The 15,222-nt window shown below is 36.5% G+C and overlaps 2 protein-coding genes across 2 annotated transcripts; one reads left to right on the top strand and one right to left on the bottom strand.

Annotated features, from left to right (window-relative positions):
- The first annotated feature begins 515 nt into the window (after nucleotides 1-515).
- Nucleotides 516-1,436, top strand: LOC111783530 (uncharacterized). The gene has a single exon (XM_023664457.2). It carries the CDS (start codon nucleotides 651-653, stop codon nucleotides 1,338-1,340), a length of 690 nt encoding a protein of 229 aa, XP_023520225.2. The 5' UTR covers nucleotides 516-650; the 3' UTR covers nucleotides 1,341-1,436.
- A 453-nt stretch (nucleotides 1,437-1,889) lies between these two features.
- LOC111783061 (cullin-4) lies at nucleotides 1,890-14,938 on the bottom strand. Its single transcript, XM_023663937.2, has 17 exons — nucleotides 14,443-14,938; nucleotides 13,479-13,594; nucleotides 13,020-13,366; nucleotides 10,789-10,969; nucleotides 9,473-9,595; nucleotides 9,080-9,367; nucleotides 8,320-8,445; nucleotides 8,067-8,168; nucleotides 7,721-7,774; nucleotides 3,919-4,025; nucleotides 3,765-3,825; nucleotides 3,552-3,683; nucleotides 3,263-3,400; nucleotides 3,072-3,152; nucleotides 2,899-2,979; nucleotides 2,577-2,657; nucleotides 1,890-2,275 (listed from the first exon to the last, which is right to left on the bottom strand). Exons 1-17 carry the CDS (start codon nucleotides 14,816-14,818, stop codon nucleotides 2,162-2,164), a joined length of 2,508 nt encoding a protein of 835 aa, XP_023519705.1. The 5' UTR covers nucleotides 14,819-14,938; the 3' UTR covers nucleotides 1,890-2,161.
- Nucleotides 14,939-15,222: the final 284 nt, after the last annotated feature.

Here is a 15,222-nt window from a genome sequence, read left to right as displayed (position 1 = left end):
TAAAATTCATTTTTAAAATATTTAATAATAACGTTATACGTATAAAATCTATTTATTTCAATAATTACAATATATTTTTTTTATTATATAAAATTCGGCACCCGATGACTTCGACATTCTCCTGTAATATTGTCACATTTACATCGCACTTCTAAGAGTGAAAACGATCTTCATAGACCAACACTAGTCCTTCTAACATGTTTTAATTTCACTCACATGCGTAGTAACCAAAACATGTTGAACTTTGGAGTTTCTGTGATTGAGTCACTAAAAAGGAAAGTACCCATTTTGTATCTTCAAGATCGTTTTCATTCAGGTGTAGTTTTCTGTTCATTCATGTATCATCTTTTGTTTGGGTGTCATATATCTAACTTCCTCGAATAATTTTAAAACTACGAACAACTAGATATGCACGGGAATAAAATATACAAAAAGGGTAAAATAGTAATTTGAGGTAATTCAATAATTAGCCACATATCTCACAACATCCCTAGACAAGAAGTAATCATGCATAATCCTTTGAAACTCACATCCAAGTGGCTATAAAAGGAAAAACCCTCTTGAAATCTCTGTCTCTCAAACCCCAACCATTCAATCTCTCAACTCAAAAACTCCATTGTTTTTCTTCTTTTTCTTCTGCAATCCACCAAATGTCATCTCATTCAAATCTTGTATCACTTGATAATCCATTTATGCCCTACAAACCCAAACCCAAACCAAACACTTATAATAAATATACAAATGATTACATGTTAGCCTTCTTCTCCTCCCTATTGTTCCTTCTCTTCTTTTGCATCATCTTCAAAAACCTCTCTTTTTCATCTCTCTTCAACAGCACAATGTTCTGGTTCTTCATTTCCAATGCCCTCATCTTCATCATTGCTGCTGATTATGCCTATTTCTCTCTCACCCAATACAAAAGATCCCATCTTTATGAACATTACTCACCTCCCAACCCAAAGATGACTCATTTTCAACGTCAAACTTCTTCATTTGTAGTATTTGATGAAAAGAGAGAATACCCAGATGGGAATTTGCGAAATTTTGTTCAAGAACGATGCGATTCTATGCCGCTGTTGAAGACGACTCCGGTGAGAACTTACGAGCGGAGCAAGTCGGAGAAACCCAAAAGAAGTGTGTCAAAGGAGAGCAAGAAAAAGATGGCGAAGAGATTAGAAAGTGGCATGTACGAAGAGAAGGAATTAGAAGAAAATGAGTATTCAAAGATGACAGATGAAGAACTGAACAGAAGGGTGGAAGAGTTTATTCAAAGATTTAACACACAAATGAGACTTGAAACTAAATCAGCTGAATTAAAGTCTCATAAAAAGGGCCACTAGGCTTTAATTTAGAATAATATTACGTCCAAAAGTTTTGTTTAGCTTTGTTTGTGTCTGTAATTATAGGCAATCTTTGAGCAATAAGAAAAATAAGACAGTAAAAAGTTGGGAAGGGAGGACTCTCTAAACGATAATTTAAATTCGTTGTTAACAGATAGATGAAAAAGTATCGTATGTATGATATGAATTAAGGGACGCTAAAAAAAAAATATAACTTATATACCAATATATTGATATATTGAGGAGATGAAAGGGCAATATCGAAATAATGTATCACATGTTACCTAACGTTAAAACGAGAAGATTAAACTCTCTTTGAACTCCCAAATGAAGAAGACGATGAGATGCAATATACAAAGAGGAAACAACGACATTTAGGTTTATATGAAACCGACCCCAACCAATTCAGCTTAGTTTTCCAGTAATCAAACCATAGGTAACTACTGCCTGAACCGAACCCCGAAAGCTTCGAGTGGCTTGGGCAGTTTGGTTGCGTCCTTACTAAACACAATGAGTTCAAATCAAGCATAGACTCTTCTACCCAAAGAATTTTGATGAAACTAAAATTGGGATCTTTGCTTTAATATAACTTTTTGTGTTGTAAGCTTGAGAAGATGATTTCATCAGGTACAGAACTTTTACCAGAGACCACAGACACTGAAAGAGATACAAAATTATGCTTTACAATCAACGTCCAACGCAGCCAAAAATATTGAAACTAAAATTCTTTCTGTACATTAATCTGACAAAGGGATTGATCCCTCCTCCCCTCCTTCCAACGGCCGAAATTTTCGTGTTGTTAGCGAGGAGAAAAGACTGTTTTAGGCAAGGTAATTGTATATCTGAGGGTTGTTCTTGTCACGTTCTAGGTACTCTCTATCAATAAGACTTTCAATCCGCTTCTTCAAATCAGCTGGCTTTATTGGAAACTTTAACTGTTCATCAACACACCACAATAATCCACTTCAACATCGTCAACAGCCAAATATATTACAACTAGTCACTTTCTTGCATGCTCTATTCAAATTTTACCCAGAATCAAATTTTACTTTCATTTGGGCAGGCAGAAAAGCCTGCTTTCGTATCAGGGTAAATATAATAGGTAATATTATAACAAATTTGACTGTGGAGTAAAAGAATGCATGGGAAACGAAAAGATAAGAACAGTATACTATTATACCAGTTCAACACGAGAAGATGAATGCATGGAAATTAAAGAAAAAAAATGCCTTTTACCTGTTGGAAGAGTTCAGTTATCAGAAGAGTGTGACTTAGCACTTTTCGGGTTTTCATTATTCGAACAATAGCAGCATCGACCTGCAGGTACCACGCAAAACAAGTTTAAGGGTCCATGAATTTGGTAATCTACTGTTCATTCTGCTGTTTGGTCAGAAATAATAACAAGCCTTTCCAGCCTATTCTTCACTTACATTACACCACTGAACAAGTAACTATATCTAACTGTATGATCCAGTTAGTTTATATTTGAGTTCAAATTATATGAACTGACAGTCTCCATGTAAAGAAAGGGGGGAAATTAAAGAGAATAATGGCTAACCTGATATTGACGGTCCTGAAAGACTCTTTCAGTAGTGCTGGTATTCTCTTCTACCGTTTCCTTCATCTGAATTGCATTTACCTGCATCGCCCACAACAATACAATGAATTTTCAGCTACGGCGGGTTGAAGTAACACGATCGTTCCAGGTAGATAAAATGAAAATTGGCATACCTTAAGACGGTAGAGTGGAGCAGTAAATCCTTCATTGAACATAAATGAATCATTGTCCTCAACATCTCTGCCTTTTGGCATCTAAATATAAGATGGGGGGAGAGAGAACTCAGATTCAGAACTCTTGAGAGTATATTAAAATAATTTTATATCTTCAACAAATAAAGACATCAAATGAAGGTGCTATCCACCTTTTGTAATACTCGAACTTTTCCACAGGCAAGTGACTGTAAAGTTCTTCTGAGTTCTTTATCCTCAATTCCAGTAGATTCTCTAATATCTTGCAGGCTTAGTTTTTCAGCATCGTTGAAAAGCATTAAGACCACGGTCTGGATCACAATGCACAGATTAAATCTCTCCATATGGTAATAAAATAAAATGCTTTCCAACCCCATTTCATTAAAGAGATAGAGAAGAGGATAAAAGACAATGCCCCAAAGAATCCCTTAAAACAGCTATAATGCCTACGAATTAACTCACCTGAAATAGCGAAACTGCCAACTCCTTTTTACCTTTTGGGAACTCGGCTTTCAACACACAGTGGCCTAATGAATTATGCCACATTAGGCGTCTCCCACTGTACTTGCTCAAATAAAACTCCTTGAAAATGTCCTATAAAACAAAGCAAAGGAATCAAAGGACTACTCCAAGTTACATGTAAATTAAGATGCATACTATTATCTTGCTTTCAACCTGGTAGACATTCAACTCATGGGGAAGCCTAACATCCATGGGAGGATAAGTTGGCCAGTACCTACAGACAACCAATAGATTGTTAACATTCCTGTCAAAACCGAAGTAATCAATGAGAGTTAATCAGTAGATAATCACATTAATTACAACTTACCCAGTAGTCAGGACATGAACACTCATTTCAATCCCCATGGGAAGCTTTGTCCTCGCTTGGGATGATTGCTTGAAAGATTCGTTGATCTCTTTAGACAACTCAATGTCCTAATACAATACACCATAAACTAAATTTCAGGAGATAGTCTGAGAAGTAATTCAAATACAGCATTAACTACACAACTAATTTGTGAAATTCAGACGGAAGACAAGTATAGTAGTTAGTAGACATGTGTGAAGGAAAAATTGAAAAAAAAAAACAATAGAGCGAGAGGGAGAGGAGAGAGGGAAGAAAATGAGGAATGATGAGATTTTCAGTTCATCAAAAGGACCTTCCTCTGAACATTAGCTCCGTATAACAGCAAAACTAAATCAACATTGTTGTTCTACCCTTTCCCCTGGCCTCAGGGATATGCACACAAGCCCACAGACTTTCTCGTAAATCCATATTCTACCACCTTAATACTAAAGGTTATCTGATTTGTAGACCTTAACACACTTTTGAAGCTTAAAATGCATAAGAAGGTGAAGTTTATTATTAGGTTCCATTTTGATAATGGAAAAATCAATTCCCATCACATCCAGATGAGGAATACAACTATTATGATAGGCTGTGGAACCTAATATCTTAGTAGTTTCTAAGATAGAATCTTATCCATTCTCCTATTTAGTTTCTGAGATAGAATCCGATTTAGTTTTTCAAAGGGTTTTCTTATCTGTAGCTACTTGAAGTCATCTATAGATAAATCCAAGCCACCATGGAGTTTTAAATCTCGGTGTCTCTACGTATATTTGTACTTGCATCTTCTCTTTTTTGTTTTTCATGTCTTCATCTAGATCGAGTGGGTGAGTTGTACGATCCTAACAAATGGTATCAAAGCTAGGAAGAATTCACCACGATCTGTGAAGATGAGAAAAAGAAGAGGTTTCTAGTAGAATATGTCGACTGCCCTAGTCACGAAAAACCTGACACACCGTCGCCGACGAACGGAGTTGACTCGCAAGCTGAAATCTTGCCTGAGGTCGTGAATGGCAACAATCCAATTGCTAGAATCCCGCACGAGCTGACAATGAAGACGACCCAGATGAGGAAATTAAGGTGGCGGAGGAGGACAGCGGTGAGGAGATGCTAACAAAGATGACAGAGCATATAGTAGAAAAAATGGGCGGTTACGAAGTGCATATGATAATCAAAAAGAAGTTGATGGCGACGGATATGAGGGCAGATCAAGGGCAGCTATCACTGCAGATGAAGGACCCAATCGATTTTCAAAGAAGCTCAATTCTAGCTTAGTTTAATAGATGAAATTTTTTGACCAAAAAATTTGGAGAAAGAGTGGATCAGTATTTTTCGCTTTTGGGGGAAACAAAGAAAGAGAAGGTTCATTCTCGTATGGCAACTGCCGAAGAGAAGCTTGACGGATCAACAAGTTGGATCAAATTCGAAAAGATGCATATTGAAGATTATCTATACCGGAAAGATCTTCACGAACCCTTGTCTGGGGTGAGGCTGGATTCCATGACTACGAAGCAGTAAAAGCACAAGGATCGGGAGGCTCTAGGGTTGATCCAATTGATTCTGTTCATAAACACAATGGAAAATCAAGGATCGGTAAGCTCTAGCATTGATCCAATTGATGCGGTCCAAAAACGCAGTAGAAGCTCAAGGATCGATAGGCTCTAGCGTTGATCTACAATGAAAGCTCAAGGATTGATAGGCTCCAAGGTTGATCCAATTGACGCTATTCAGAAACGCAATGGAAGTTCAAGGTTCAACAAGCTCTAGGGTTGATCCAGTTTACGTTGTCCAGAAACGTAATGGAAGTTCAAGGATCAGCAGGCTACAGGGTTGATCCAGTTGACATTATCCAGAAACGCAGTGGAAGCTCAAGGATCGGCAGGCTCTATGGTTGATCCAGTAGAAGTTTTTCAGAAATGCAGTGGAAATTCGGATCAGTAGGCTCTAGGGTTCACCCAGTTGACGTTGTCCAGAAACGCAGTGGAACCTTAAGGATCGATAAACTCTAGGGTTAATCCAATTGACGTTGTCTAGAAACATGGCACCTTACGCATGGAGTCAAGGAGGATTCTGATTTAGAGGATTGGTGAAGGAGGCTGGCACAGTGGAGGCTCTGAGAGGAGTGAGCACGAGAGAGGCAACCGACGCCCATCAAAGTGCTCCAAGAAGTGAGCACACGTGTACTCCTTAAGCCATCGTGTGGAAGTGCTCTAAGAGGAGTGAACATAAGAGAGGCAAGCAACACTCATAGAAGTGCTCCAAAAAGTGAGTACACGTGTATTTCTTGAGCATCACCTCATGCCTAAGGTGGATAGATAAACAAGAATTATCGACACTAGCATTCGCTCAAGATGAGAGCATAAGGCTGGACATGAGCAACACGAAGAATGAAGCTACAACAAGACCAGAGAAGCACTGAAGCAACAATTGCCATATGAAGGTGAATAAATAAAGAGTTGGCTTTAGTATAGTGCCAACAAGTGAAAGGACTATGTTACAAGTTTCTAGGCTTTGCTTCAATAAGGGATGTAACCACGACGGGGAAATATTGTGGTTAATCTAAGAATACGAGTGTTAAGTCCAAGATGGCCACATTTAGCTTAAGCAAGAATATGTGATGCTAGAATATCATGGTTTGTGTGGCAAGTCCCATGTCGAGTCTAAGAGAAGGGCGAGGTAGGTCCCCGGTGGTACAACCCACAACCATTGGATAGTATGTCTGTGGAACCTCATATCTTAATAGTTTCTAAGATAGAATCTATTTTATTCTCTTATTTAGTTTAAAAAATAGAGCCTTTATCTTCTCCTATTTAGAGTTTCAAAAGGGAATTTATCTTAACGGTAACTACTTGAAGTCATCTATAAATAAATCCTAGCATCCATGGAGTTTTACTTTCTGGTGTCTCTACGTATATTTCTCCTTACATATTGTCTTTTATTTTTCATCATCTAGATTGAGTGGATGAGTTGTGTGATCCTAATGATTATTTCCCTAATTGCTGTGTTTGGGGCAAGAGAGCAAAATCAGACCATCATCTTTGTTCTGTGAGAGTTTACAATGAAGCAACGGTGGTCTATCCATCCAAAAACCAACGAAGGTATGGTGGTCCATCTTCAATCTATTCAACTACTACTAACAGCACTCTCCTCTCCAAATCAGCTCATTTCTGATTTAACTCAATCCAATCGCAGTTTTGTAGGAAGGTTAAGGTAATTGGATGAAGGGTGACTACTATTGGGTCTATTCACTCGAAATAAATAACAACAGAAATTTTGTTTATCACTATGAAAAGTTATATGATATTAATCATCTCGGCACGTTATTATTCTCCATTTTCTATACAATCCAATTGGAGAACATTCAAGATATGCCTTGTCCACCCCTTCTCCCTTGCAATTTTGTCTAGAAAAATATTTAGTTTCATTTGTCCAACTTAAAAAATAAATAAATCAATCAAAATTTGATTTAAAATAAGAGCAAGGTAACATCACTGTCCAGTTGAGATAAGAGAAGAGACGTGCAAGATACTCTTCATAGTTTTAATGGTATGGAAACAAGCAAACTACCAATAAGGGACACCTTCAAACTCCAACCAGCATCATATAAAACCAATTTTTAAACGGAAAAAAAAGAAAAAAAAAATTGAATAACCCCCAGATGCAGCCTACAAAAGAAAAACTAGGAGCAAGGATGCCATTTGAAGTCAATTGAAATCAATTCTTCATAACTAACCACAATTCACAAAAACATGAGAGATTGAAAATAAATTCCGGAAGTATGCACCTTAAACATTCCTTCAAGTTTGTTCGTAAACTGACTACCACACTCGGTCTTCAGCTGTGACAAAGCAAAAAGAACTAGTTAGGATTACATAATCAACTACGAGTTAAAGAATAATTTAAGGTTTCTTTTCCTACTGGGGCACATTTATTGTGCTTGTTGGCATGATTAGTAAATAATTCACAATAACCACTATTGAAATTTGAATTAAGGAAAATTAATCTGACTTTGGAGATCATAGACTTCTCAGCATCCCTACTGGGGCACATTTATTGTGCTTGTTGGCATGATTAGTAAATAATTCACAATAACCACTATTGAAATTTGAATTAAGGAAAATTAATCTGACTTTGGAGATCATAGACTTCTCAGCATCGATCGAAGCACTCTTTCCTAGAAGTAGCCTCTTTGCTAGATCCTTCTTGTAAAAGGCTTCAAACACATCCTTACCCTACAATGAACAAATGAAGCAGAAGAATTGTTTCTCCATGTCAAGCATAAATGTGCTTAAGCTATGGCAAAATGAAATAAAAATTCAAGAAAAAATAATTCCAGATCAATTAGATCTTTCCATGACTCTTTCCACTAATAATGATGACTACCTGAATAAACCTGAACAGAACCAACACTTTGTCCAGTGTACCCTCCAATTCTTCTTCAGAAGTACCCTTGTTTCCAGCACGAAGCTTTTCATCCAGAAACTTTGCAATCAGTTCAGCAGGACGATTCTACAGGAGGAAAAGATTATGCTGTTAGATCACATAATTGAACATAGAGCAGCTGCCATAGACTGAAACAATGATACAAAAAAAATGTTGAATGTATGTTGAGACATGTAAAGCATTATGGAAGAACAAGACATGAACAGATGAGGCAACCGAACCTAGGTCTTGAAAGTAATATAGATCAGAAGAATTAATTTACACAGAGATAAAAGTTGGTTCCTAGTTTTTACAAATTATGAATAAGATCAAAGTCCAAAGTTGATCACGTTATATCTGAAGAAAAAAGAAGACGTAAGTTGAAATCCTCGTGCCAATCATGCCTATAGCACTTGGCTGATCAAATAGTGTTGCTTCTTCCCCTTTATTCTCCGCTCAACGAGCTGAAACATTAATTCTCAACTTTTTTTTTTCTCTCTTAATAAATGGTGTGTCCTGTCTCGCCCCTCAACATCACCAGATACATTTTTAAACACTAGCAATAAAGCACGCCAGACAGAATATTACCAATTACATGGTTATTATTTTAATTAGGCTGCAGTTTAAGAATGTATGTGCACCTCATATTCTAATTAACTACAATAAGTAATGGGAAAATTCTAAAAAGAAAACAAGAAAACAAACATGAAGAGAGAGGTACCTGACGAAGATTAATAAGATGCTCAAATGCATCCTTTATTGTATTGCTAAAAGCTTCATTCTTTGAAAAGCTTTCTTCCCATATTGTATCAAGAGAAGCCTTGAATTCTAAAAGTGATGAGACCATATCTTTGTCCTTCTCATCATCCATGACAATATTTTGCCCAGTTTTTCGTATATATGAACTAAGGGCTTGTCTAAGTGATTCAAGGGCATTGACCCTTGAAATAAGCGTGTACATCCTCAGAAGGTCTCCCATACGATTCCCATCCATCAGCAATGTAAAACCCTAAAGAAAAAAGTATGTCTAAATAAACATTGGAATTGTGCAAGAAAACAATATGGAAGAACAAGAATTTATGATAGAATATAAAATCTGAGTTATCAATGGAACCTTATCAAGAATTGCAGATATATGACGTTCAAGGAGTTGCCTTTCTGTGGTTGCTATCAGGGGCTTTCTTGTACTTGAATCAAGATAGTGCAAACATCTATCTTGCTCTGCCTGCAACCTTCCCTGGAACAACAGTAAACATAAATGGATGGTTAGTAAGCAAAACAGGGAAGATGTCGTACAGTTATTCAAAGGACACAATATCGATCTTTTTTGTACCAAGCAATCTATTAAGCTGTTCACATTCATTAACTATGATATTCAAAACTAAGAACTGCTGCTTAGCCTACAACTCAGATCAACTTTACACTTCACACAGCAAGAAGCCTTCAACATTTACCAAGCCATGTTCCCTTGATACTTTTACAATGAAGTAGTATCCAACAGTTTGCTTCTTCTGTTTATTAATGCAGAATGTCTGCTGGTATTACAGAAGTTCATCACTAGGAGCGTGGGTTTAGGAAGGTTATAGAAGAAAGAGAAGAAGAGGAAATGAAGAAAAGGTCCACTTTGATGTCCAACCTAGAAAACTTCAGCCCCGCTATACCAGACCCAGGTTTTCTGATTTCCAGAACCTCGGGATTCTTCACAAGCCCTTCTTTACATCAATAACAGCCAAGTTTTCAGACCAAACTTTGTCGTATTCATTTTCGAAGGTGAAAATTATAAAGGTCAGGGTTTTGTTTCTTTCCAGTAGACAGTGGTTTCAAGAAAGGTTAGCATAGTAAAACCATTCCAAGAAAGACATGCTTGGATGTGTCTTAACCATAAAGAAGGATGCTGGGCAACAAGTAAATATGCATCCTTCATAATTTGTCCGTATAATGCCTCTTTTCCAGGTCTTTTTGGTACAATCTGAGCAAAGTCTTCAAATTATGCTGGATTGTCTGGCTTACAGTGGAAAAATTCCTCCTCACTATCATTGTCTATCAAGTCCTTCCTTGCATCATTTTCTAAGAAATCATGAAAAGAGTGAACAGGATTTATTTTATCAGGTTTGAGAAGAGGAAGAGAGTGGAAGATGAGTTAATTTTGGGGCATAACACATAAAAGTTCTATAACCCTTTTTATGTATGAGAGTTCTTAAACTCTTTATGAGCTTCTAAAATCGATAGATTTCGTGATTAGCCCCTTTCTTCTTATTTTTACAATTAGGGGAGTATTTTTCTAATCTCCTTCCTTGGACTTGGGTCTGATTTCCAGTCATTGCTCCTTAGTTTCTTCTTTAATACTTTTTCTTTACTGTGGATATAATCAATTTATGAACATGGATAAGAAAATGAGCAAGTCTAATACAAGAAAAGAACAATGCAGACCTCTGCATGCTTTAAATATTCTGAAACATCGGACTGCTGCATGTGTTTCATGCCTTCAGCAGCATAAAACTCAGAAGTGTATTCAAGGAATGGCTTTTCAAAGCTCTCCGAGTAAATTCCTAGTGCAGTAAACATCTTCAGAAGGTGGTTGAGGAGAGTCCGATTAATTGCTTCACCTAACCTAAAAGACCAATACAAGATCCATGTTAGTCGAATATTTTACATAATAAGTTCTTTTAATATGGAAAAATCTAACAAATAAATCAATTGTATAAAGAAAGAAAGAAAAAAAAAACTTTTTATATTTTATGTCATAATGAATTGTTAGCCATCAGTAAAATCAGCTTGTGTGGTTTTATAAAATTCTGAAATTCTTATACATGGTGGAGAACAGCAAATTACAAAATTCCAATATGAAGCAATCTACACTTGCACACTTGCAATGTCTCACTTGGATTATAGGCCATTAATCAATGTTTCAACTTCAGAGAACCAAGAACCAAAAAATTCCCATGCGCACATTGGGTCTCAACCATAAGGGATCATATACCCAAACTTGACCCTACCAATAATATATCACTCCATGAATTGGACAAAACTCATCTTATACAAGGATATTTCACAATACGACAGTGCATATTTATTTATTAGAATCTATGTACTAAGGATCCATCTTGCATTTACAAAGATTAAATAAATATCATATGGTGTTAGATTCATAAATTGAAAATTGATGGGAGAGAAAGGCCAAAGGTGAATGACTCAACGCGCAAAAGAAAGTTTTCACGAAGATATTGATTGACAAGGCATTTGTTTGATGGTTCCAATAGCTTTTATTGCAGCAAGTCCAATATTTCCAAGCTTCCAATAGTTTTCAAAACAAAGCAGAAAAATGAGTTTGTAGTTTTCTCTCAGATTTAAATTTCACAAATATTTGATTTCAGTTGCACCACAAATCAAGAAAAGACCAAAGTCCAAACTAATGAAGAAGCTTAGAAACATCATGACACAAATCAAAGTGTATGGAGCAAGTGCCCTTTCATTACTGGGTTTGCTGTAATAGTGTGGTCCAAATACGGCATCATCTGATCATACGTGACTTTCTAATGAGGAAAAAGATCAGAGAAATATATGAAGGAACACATTGACATGTGAACAACAAAGGAAACAAGATTGATTGCAACAAGTACGGCTAGAAAATGGAGGCAACAAACTTCTCCAATTGCAAGGTGGGGAATATTCTAAAGAAAGGAATAATTTTGAGGCTGAATGATTTAAAGCAACGACTGGTCTATGGCTAGAAAGGAATACAACCAAATCAATCAAGGAAAAATGGATGAGGTAATCATTGACCTAACCAAATTTCCTGTTTCATTTTCCTTTTGTACTAATCTCTATAACTAACTTGAATCGTGGTGTCCTTTTCTAAATTCTCAGTGGCAGTATATCACTTTGTATTCTTTCTTTGCTAAAACAACGAAAAAGTTTCCTATTAAACATTTCTATATAATGGACACAAAGATCTTTGAAAGAAAAGAGTATCATAACTGCTTGTCGATAACTCATTCTAAGTTGCAGAAACCTATATCAGGATCTGCTGAGGCCATTTTTTGTCAATAGCTTATATCATCCAAATAAACCAAGACTACTAACTTGTTGCAAGTAAGCAAGCTTTTTCATCAACAAATAGCTCAACTACTAATTTTAATAACTCAAAAAGTGCGTGAGTCACAATGCTAAATTCATTTCCAAAAAAACAAAAAAAAAAAACATGCAATACTATGTGCATAAGCAACATCCATTATACTCAATGTTTTAAAAGGCTATTTGAGGCTAACGTCTTGAGGCTCGCCTCGAGGCAAGGCTCTAACTTTTATCCTTGAGATTTACGCCTCCTTCAAACCACAAGGCTTAAAGTCTCTATGCCTCATGTAATGATTAGAAGAATACTATTAATTTGTCTTATTCTTAAAAATATAAAGGTTCGAGTTGTGACAATATGACCGGTTAAAGATATCATTTTACAATGGCAATTGACGGGTAGTTTTATTTTTGTTCTCTTATATGACTATTATGTTTAGCAATACTTGGTCATACTAAAATAGGACTTGTTAAATGTTTTAGTTTAATTTAAGGCTTACACCTCCTACCACCTCAAGACCGCCTTTAGCCTTTTAAAACATTGGTTAGACTTAAATAAAATTATTGCATCATTAAGAATAGAGATTGACCTTTCTTTCTCAATCATTCTTAATAGACCCGTAACAGTTTTGTGCTCAACTTCTGAAGATAAAGATAAATGTTTTCTGAAAAGTTGCAAGCCCATGTCCCATAATGAGCACACACTTGGTGTTTGTTTGACATACGTCCTGTCCAGATACAGAGCAATGCCACGAATCATCAACATCTGATCACAAAAATCTTGCCAGCATTTCTCAACATAAGCCAAGAAAACCACCAAATCTGGGCTTTGCCCAACCAAAGACTGTAATGCTGCAGATATGTGCACTTCACACTCCTTTTCAATCCGCCGATAAAGATTTCCACCCATTTTGTGCAAGCAAAGATCGTTAACAGCCTGCATATAATACAGCAATTGGTTGAGAAACCTCAGATATGAGGGGGATCAGAAACTATGTCCTTTTTTATCAAATAAGTGGAGAGAAAAAAACAAGAATCATAAATATTACCTGATAAAGTTTCTCCAGATCACAAGAATTAGGTTGCTTCAAGAATATGGCACATATGGCTGATTTCAACTTTGCCCATGTATCCTCCTCAAAATTAGCAGGAAGTGTCGGTTTTGCTTCATAGAGAAAAATGGAAAATAAGAAATAAGAAATCGTAAGCCATTTTCAACAAGGGATATCAGTTCAACCAAGGCTATGATTCACATCTTCACAACCATTGACATTATCTACACCAGAAAAGGCAAGGCAGTAAACAAAAACAAAGCTGACACGGGGCATAGATGAGGCCTCATTGTAATAATACAAAGTTGAAAGTACATTTGCTTCAGCATAGCTAATTTTGGCAGTTGACTAAAAATCTTCCATTGCCATTAACTATAAATTAAGGCATTGGTATAAGAGTGTATATATCTGACTATAGATTTTATCCGAACATAAGGAAATGAACTTTCCCAATTTTACACGCCTCCTCCTCTTAATCTCCCAGTACAGTAAATGGTAATTCCTAATCCTGGAAGAGGTAATGAAATGACGTACGCATCAGAAAGTTGTACGTCATTACTCAATAGTTCTACCTTGGATTTCCATAGGACCCACGTGAAAATTTAAATGCCACTGTACAACTCAACGATCAGAAAGAAAATCAGCAGAAAACATGTCTACATTCGAAGAAATCTCGTAAGAATGGCCAAAAACCATAAGAAATCGAAATAAACCCGAGTGCCAATGTTCACTTACAGCATAATTCCCAGTAATTTCAAAACAAGAACAAGAAAACACCAATCAACACGAAAACCCCCAACTGGAAAAGCCAAACCTCCAAAATGCACAAAGAAGTCAAAAAGAACAAATAGAATCGATCACGGGAAAACAAAACCTAACCACACAATGAACAAAAACACCGAAAATGAATTCGCCTAAACCCCTTCGAAAAGAAACGCAGAACGAGATCGAAAGAACATACCTTTAACAAGCTTAATAACGAGTTTCTTGGCAGGCTGAGGGAGAGTGGCTTTCTTCCGCGACAAATTGGTTGCGACGGCGCGACTAGCGCCAATGAGAGGGGAATCGTCGGGCTTGAGATCTTCATCTAGGGCCATAGAGGAAGGGTCGAAATCAGCGTCATCAGCGGCGGCCGATGAAGTAATGTTGGAAAAAGGGCGGTCGTGGTGGTGGAGGCCGTTTTTATTGGGGTCAAGTGAGGTCGGAACAGCTTGGGATTTGGTTTTCTTCATAGGAGGGGATGAGATGGAGGCTTTGGAAGTTGGTGAAGAAGAGACGACGGAGCTGGCGGCGGTGTTGGCGGTGGCGCTAGCAGAGCGTTTGGTGGGGAGAGACATGAAAGTGATCAAGAGGAGGGCATTGTCCAGTGAAGCAGAAAAGAGGAAATTTTGTGCACAAAAAATTGAAGATTGATTTCTCTGAAGACGCCGAGACAGAGAATTCCCCTCCTACCAGAAATCCCTTTTTCTTTTTCTTTTCTTTTTATTACTTTTTTTTTTTTTTTTTAATTATTATTTTACTTATTTAATATTTAATATCTATTTCTAAAATTAATCGAATTGCAGTTTAATAATAATAAAAATATAATTATTTTTAAATCTAAAGTATTAATTTCTTTATTACAAAACTCCATTTTTAAATTAAATTAACTAAAATATAAATCTCTTTTTTCCAATATTAGTTTATTAAATTAACTTAAATTTCCTTAAAATTAATACATTATCAATTTATAATGAAACAA

Source organism: Cucurbita pepo, chromosome 20, assembly GCF_057944985.1.
Source record: "Cucurbita pepo subsp. pepo isolate OVF chromosome 20, ASM5794498v1, whole genome shotgun sequence".
Taxonomy (NCBI): domain Eukaryota; kingdom Viridiplantae; phylum Streptophyta; class Magnoliopsida; order Cucurbitales; family Cucurbitaceae; genus Cucurbita; species Cucurbita pepo.
Note: the sequence above shows the minus strand (reverse complement) of the source record. Positions and strands in the feature narration are given on the sequence as shown.

What these genes read in the sequence shown, in the direction of transcription:
- LOC111783061 (XM_023663937.2), bottom strand. Translation starts at nt 14,818, where the DNA reads ATGTCTCTCCCCACCAAACGCTCTGCTAGCGCCACCGCCAACACCGCC. An exon ending in GTTCATGTCCTGACTACTGG is followed by an intron (nt 3,826 to 3,918) that starts GTAAGTTGTAAT and finishes GGTTGTCTGTAG; the next exon opens with GTACTGGCCAACTTATCCTC. An exon ending in CTCCACTCTACCGTCTTAAG is followed by an intron (nt 2,980 to 3,071) that starts GTATGCCAATTT and finishes TGGGCGATGCAG; the next exon opens with GTAAATGCAATTCAGATGAA.
- LOC111783530 (XM_023664457.2), top strand. Translation starts at nt 651, where the DNA reads ATGTCATCTCATTCAAATCTTGTATCACTTGATAATCCATTTATGCCC.